The sequence below is a fragment of the Rhinoraja longicauda genome, chromosome 2 (assembly GCF_053455715.1).
Source record: "Rhinoraja longicauda isolate Sanriku21f chromosome 2, sRhiLon1.1, whole genome shotgun sequence".
NCBI classification, from domain to species: Eukaryota; Metazoa; Chordata; class Chondrichthyes; order Rajiformes; family Arhynchobatidae; genus Rhinoraja; species Rhinoraja longicauda.
The window spans coordinates 10,786,119-10,792,118 of NC_135954.1; the positions used below are offsets into that span (position 1 = coordinate 10,786,119).

A 6,000-nucleotide genomic window follows, 5' to 3' on the forward strand; every position below is an offset into this window, starting at 1 on the left:
CTGTGTGTCAACTGGAATGAGAGGAGGAGGGGAGGAAGGGAGGGAGAGGGAGGGAGGGAGGGGGAAAAGGGGGAAAGTGCATGAGCAGCCTTGCCCCCTTTAAGCTGTCTGGGTGTCAACTGGAATGAGGGGAGGAGGGGAGGAAGAAGGAGGGAGAGGGAAAGACAGGGGGAGAGGAGGGTGAGAGTGCATGAGCAGCTTTGCCCTCTTTAAGCTCCACTGTGTGTCAACTGGAATGAGGGGAGGAGGGGGGAGGGAGAGGCAAGAGGGAGGGGAAAGCGGAAGGGGAAAGAGGGAGGGGAAAGGGGGACAGGGAGGGAGAGGAGGGTGAGAGTGCATGAGGAGCCTTGCCCCTTTAAGCCCCACTGTGTGTGAACGGGGAGGAGGGGGATGAGGGGGAGAGAGAGGGTGAGGAGAGTGCATGAGCCTTGCCCCCTTTAAGCTCCACTGTGTGTCAACTGGAGGGAGGGAGCGAGAGAGGGAGGGAGGGAGAAGAGGAGGAAGAGGGTGAGAGTGCATGAGCAGCCTTGCCCCCTTTAAGCCCCACTGTGTGTGAATGGGGATGAGGGGGAGAGAGAGTGCATGAGGAGCCTTGCCCCTTTAAGCCCCACTGTGTGTGAATGGGGATGAGAGGGGGAGGGAGAGGGAGGGGAGGGTGAGAGTGCATGAGGAGCCTTGCCCCTTTAAGCCCCACTGTGTGTGAATGGGGATGAGGAGGGAGGGGGAGGAGAGTGCACGAGCCTTGCCCCTTTAAGCCCCACTGTGTGTGAATGGGGATGAGGGAGGGTGAGTGTGAGAGTGCAGGAGCCTTGCCCCTTTAAGCCCCATTATGTGTGAATGGGGATGAGGGGGAGGGGAGGGTGAGGAGAGTACATGAGGAGCCTTGCCCCTTTAAGCCCCACTGTGTGTGAATGGGGATGAGGAGGGAGGGGGAGGGTGAGAGTGCATGAGGAGCCTTGCCCCTTTAAGCCCCACTGTGTGTGAATGGGGATGAGGAGGGAGGGGGAGGGTGAGAGTGCATGAGGAGCCTTGCCCCTTTAAGCCCCACTGTGTGTGAATGGGGATGAGGAGGGAGGGGGAGGGTGAGAGTGCATGAGGAGCCTTGCCCCTTTAAGCCCCACTGTGTGTGAATGGGGATGAGGTCAGGCCGAGCGCTTGTGGCTGCAGGCAGCGGGCGCCCACTGGGCGGCCAATGGACCAATGGGAGCGGCGGGGGCGGCGCGGGCCCCTGGAAACAGACGCGGTCTGGGCGAGCGGCGGCCGCCCATTGGCTGCGACCGGGACACCTTTAACTCGACGTCACCGAGCCCGGGACTGGATAAGAAGCCGCCGCCGCCGACGCGAGTTCGCGTCTGGTTTAAGCCGCAGACCCAAGTTTTTTTTTTCTCTCCAATATATAACTCAGTCTTCCCGCATGGTCACAGGGGGAAGGTTGTGCCAAAGTATATACAAAAAAAAAGTATATACAAAGTATATATATTTTTAAAAAAAATAATAATAATAATAATACAAGAACCAGGGGTCTCTCCTGCGAAGGCGAGGGGGCAGCCTGCAAAAAGCATCCTGCAAATAGCAGAGAAAGCAAGAAAGAAAAGTGCCAGCTGACCAAACTGCTACAATCTACATATAAAAAAAGAGAAAGCCTTTCTTTTTTTTGGTGTTGTTCTCTCACCCCTCACTGAGCCACAATATATTGTAGGGGGGACGAGCGAGAGCATGGTGCAACAGACGAACAACGCAGAGAACACGGAAGCGGTGCTCGTTAGAGAGCCTACCGACTCCGGCGCCGCTGACCTGGGCATTGCCTGCTCGCCGGCGGCGGACTCGCTCGCTTCGGACGGGGAGAAAACGGACGAGCCGAGCTGGTGCAAGACGGCCAGTGGGCACATCAAGAGACCCATGAACGCCTTCATGGTGTGGTCGCAGATCGAGAGGAGGAAGATCATGGAGCAGTCGCCGGACATGCACAACGCGGAGATCTCCAAGCGCCTGGGCAAGCGCTGGAAGTTGCTCAAAGACAGCGACAAGATCCCTTTCATCCGTGAAGCCGAGAGGCTGCGACTCAAGCACATGGCGGACTACCCCGACTACAAATACAGGCCGAGAAAGAAGGCGAAAAGTGCGGGCAGCAGCAAGCCGGGGGAGAAGAGCGAAAAGGTCAACACTAAACCGTCGGCGAAAAAGAGCAGTGGAGGCGGCAACGGTAGCTCTGGCAAGTCCAGCAAAACGCACAAGATCATCTTGGCCACGCTCACCAAGGCTCCTCCGACTGTCCACCAACACCCGCAGTCAGGCACCACTACTTCCAGCACAAACACTAACAACCAACAGGCAATTTACAAAGCGCGGACCAGCGCCGCTTCCAAGCACATTGTAGATAAGAAACTAAAAGAGAGGCGGTCGTTCGGGGCTCTGGGCAGCACGTCTTGTTCAGCCGCCGTGCCAGCCAGCCCGACCCTCAGCTGTTCAGCCGAGCCCATCGACCCGGTCAGTTTCTATGAAGACGTGGCCGGCGGCGGGACTGGGGCGAGGGTGCCCGACTCGCCCGTGGACCAGCGCAAACACCCGGGCAGCTTGAGATCGATCTCCCCGGCCCCTTCCACCACCCACTCCTGTTCCTCTTCGTCCCTGGCCTCGTCTTCCGACGAAGAGTTTGAGGACGACCTAATGGACCTCAGCTCCAGTCCGACTTTCGAGAACATGACACTGGGCAATTTGAGTTCGTCTCTGGACAGAGATTTGGAGTTTAATTTCGAGCCGGAGTCGGCGTCTCATTTCGAGTTCCCAGACTACTGCACGCCAGAGGTGAGCGAGATGATTTCGGGGGAATGGCTGGAGACAAGTATTTCAAACCTGGTGTTCACGTATTAAAACGCGACGAGCGAAAGAAAACTGATTTGCTGTTTTATCTTGGAGCGAAATGAAAAAAGGGGGGGATCGTGAATTGAAGTCGTTGTGATCCGAATGCTGTAAAATCGCGTGATCGATAAATGCCCGATCGCTAGTCTTTTCAACAGCAGACAAACAACAACAACAAAAAAATCGACGTGTTTTAGGAGGGGAGCGAGAGACGTGTTTTAAGGAGGACTGCGATTCCAAATGGGGGGTGGGGGGAACAAAAACTGCCCAGACTAGAGTCTGGATTGAAAAGGAAAACCAGAAATTGTTTTGCACGTAATGAGAGAACGCGGCCGTGGCATTAGGGACATGGTCGTTTTAAAAACCGTGGAAAGAAATCGCCAAAACAGATTATGTTGGTACAGAAATGTATCTATCTACACGTGAGGTCTTTCGTACACGCGAAGAAAAGCGTTTCTTCCGAGAGTGGTCGTATTGGATTACTGTGTTTCTCTGGGTTCAGAGCATGTTCCCAGATTCTGTACAGATTGGAACAGTCAAAAATTGTTCGGACAAGTCGACCAGATAGATGGCGCTCTGTATGATTCCTACCAAGACACCAGCCTTTAAAATTCCTCTTTTTTTTATCATTAACGCAAACTCAAATCTCCGCGGGACTGCATTTACTGGACCAAATTTCCTCAAAAGTTCCATAAATTCCACAAATACTACAAACAAAAACACGAATTTATTGTCACCGATGTCTCATCCTCGTATTGATTTTGTTTTGTTTTTTTCTTCCTTGTAAATGTAATCAAAAACCATTTTTTTATATGGATGTATTTATACCGGCCAAATATTTTGACTTTTTTTTCGTAGGCCTTGTTAAACCTGCACCGTTTTATCTCCTTCACCGAAGGGCTAGAGTTAAACTTTTAATTTTATATTTAAATGTAGACTTTGACACTTTAAAAAAAAAAGACAGAGAAAGATGAGACGTTTGATTATTTTCTCAGTGTATTTTTGTAAAAAATATAAAGGGGGTGTTAATCGGTGTTTATCGCTATTTGGGTTTCCTGATCACGAACAAAGAGGCCAATGTCACAATGTTGCCTCTTTTTTTATATATTCCACATGTTTACACACTTCAATCTGCAGGTTTTTGTACCGCGAGGCTGCATGTTGGCTTCGCCTGCTGTTTCTGAGCAGATGTCATGGCTCACAACAGCCCTTCCTGTCTATTCTAGCTGATGTATCTCTTTTTATAGTATTTAAAATATGGTAAACCATTTGGACACTTTTACCATTTGAAACAGGTGACCCTCAAGCTTCCTTTGAACTGATTGCAGTCTGGCTGCGGTCAAGTAAACAAATGTTAGCGAAATGTAATGGGAGTAATCAACGAGAAATGTGTACCCATTTCAAGCTTTCGAAGGTTGAGCATCAAGGTAGACGACAGGGGATGCTACACCTTTCTACCAATTAAGTGGCGCTCCTTAAATGGCGCTTAATCACTGGATATCAAATGTTGATTTGAGTTCGCTACACAAATAATGTGTTTCTCATTCTGTAATGATAACTAGTATTACTTCTTATAACTTGTCGGCAAAATATTATTGTTTTGGCATGAAGCTAGCTTATATAATTCCAAAATCAGGTGTAGTTGTTGTGGGAAGGGGGGGGGGGAGGGGTGGAATATTGAGAAGAGGGGGTTGGGAGGAGAGCGCGAACGCCTTTGTATATTTAAATCTGTATTATATCAACATGAGACTGGGTTACTTGTGTGTGTCCAAAACTATCGCGACAGGCATTGAGGCAGCAACCGCGAAAAGAAATTTTGGTTGCTGTCCGATTGTTAGTTTAAAAAAAAAATCTGTTATTTTAACTTTATTATTATTTTTAACTCATCCTGTGCAATATGCTGTGTATAGTCTGTCAGATCATGCCTCAACACAACTTTTTATTTTGGAAAAAAAAAATCATGCCAGCTAATCATGTCAAGTCACTGCCTGTCAGATTGTCGATAAACTTGTAAATAGTTATTTGAGAGAAAGAGACAGAGAAAGAGAGAGAGAGAGAGAGAAGGTAATAAAAAATCAGCTGGAACTGAACCCGAACCACGAGTCCCTGTTTTAATGCAGAGAATCGGGGTGGGATGGAGTGAGGGGGGGGGGGGGGGGGTGGGGAGGGAGGGGGAAATAGAAACAGCGCCAATCTGCGAAACACCATTTTACTTACACTAAACGTCTACACGCAGCAGGCGTGACTAAAAAGACTTTTAAAATATCATTCCAAACACTAAGGACTCAGCAAAAAAAAACCAACAAGGTTCAAAGAACCGAAAGCGATAGCACTGTCTATGTTTATGTGTGTATGGGTGGGGGGGGGGGGGGGGGGGGAGGGTCAAAATAAGTCATACGAAATGTTAATTTTCACGTTATTTCTTGTCGATTTCAAAAATAAACAAGCCACGCATCTCTCTATGTTGTCTGAGTGGTTGTCTTTAACTCTTGTGACATAGAGAAGGGTCGTTTGAAATGGGACAAGTGCGAGCCAGGATTTTTTTTAACCAGGAGACGTGTTCCAGCATAGATACAGAGAATGGGCTCAGATACAGATAATGGGCTCAGATACAAGCTTTGTACCAGCATCGTTTCCCCTCCTATATAACACGCTAATCTGGTGTCCTGATACAACCCCGATCCTCTCCCCCACCCCCCTCCTCCCCCTTCCCCCCCCCCCCCCCCCCTCTCTCCCGTAATAGACCTGAACCAGTCCGAAGGCTTCAAGGCCAGAGTTCATTGGGGGACATCTACCGTCACCATTTTTCGCCCCCTACCCCGGAGGGGGGTTTTGTGTTTTTCTTTTGGAAATCCTCTGCATTTCAATACTCACTTTGGTCTGAAATGCCGCTTGATTTCGCCAGGAAGTACGCGATTAGGCCAGTCGGACGAGTAGGTGGTGGGGGAGGGGAGGGGAGGGGACATTGTGTCGTCTGGACCAGAAAGACTCCGAACAACGCGTGTGTCTGTGCAGTGAAACTGGATACAGGGCTATTCATAAAGCTTCACAATGAGCTTCAGCTACGGTAGCCGCTGGGTTTCGCTGGCCTTGTAGCATGTTATTGCGCACTGTTTCAGCATTTCGACAGCCGCTTACTTC

General features: G+C 49.8%; 1 protein-coding gene and 1 long non-coding RNA gene across 2 annotated transcripts in view; one reads left to right on the forward strand and one right to left on the reverse strand.

The window, feature by feature from the left end:
* The window catches only part of LOC144608882 (uncharacterized), a 50,449-nt gene extending 44,649 nt beyond the window's left edge, over positions 1 to 5,800 (reverse strand). The window contains exon 1 of the long non-coding RNA XR_013549250.1: positions 5,734 to 5,800. This is a non-coding gene — a long non-coding RNA (uncharacterized LOC144608882). The remainder of the gene's footprint in view (positions 1 to 5,733) is intronic.
* On the forward strand, positions 1,216 to 4,512 carry sox4b (SRY-box transcription factor 4b). The gene has a single exon (XM_078414908.1). The coding sequence runs from the start codon at positions 1,717 to 1,719 to the stop codon at positions 2,869 to 2,871; it is 1,155 nt and encodes a 384-aa protein (XP_078271034.1). The 5' UTR covers positions 1,216 to 1,716; the 3' UTR covers positions 2,872 to 4,512.
* Positions 5,801 to 6,000: the final 200 nt, after the last annotated feature.

What these genes read in the sequence shown, in the direction of transcription:
- sox4b (XM_078414908.1), top strand. Translation starts at nt 1,717, where the DNA reads ATGGTGCAACAGACGAACAACGCAGAGAACACGGAAGCGGTGCTCGTT.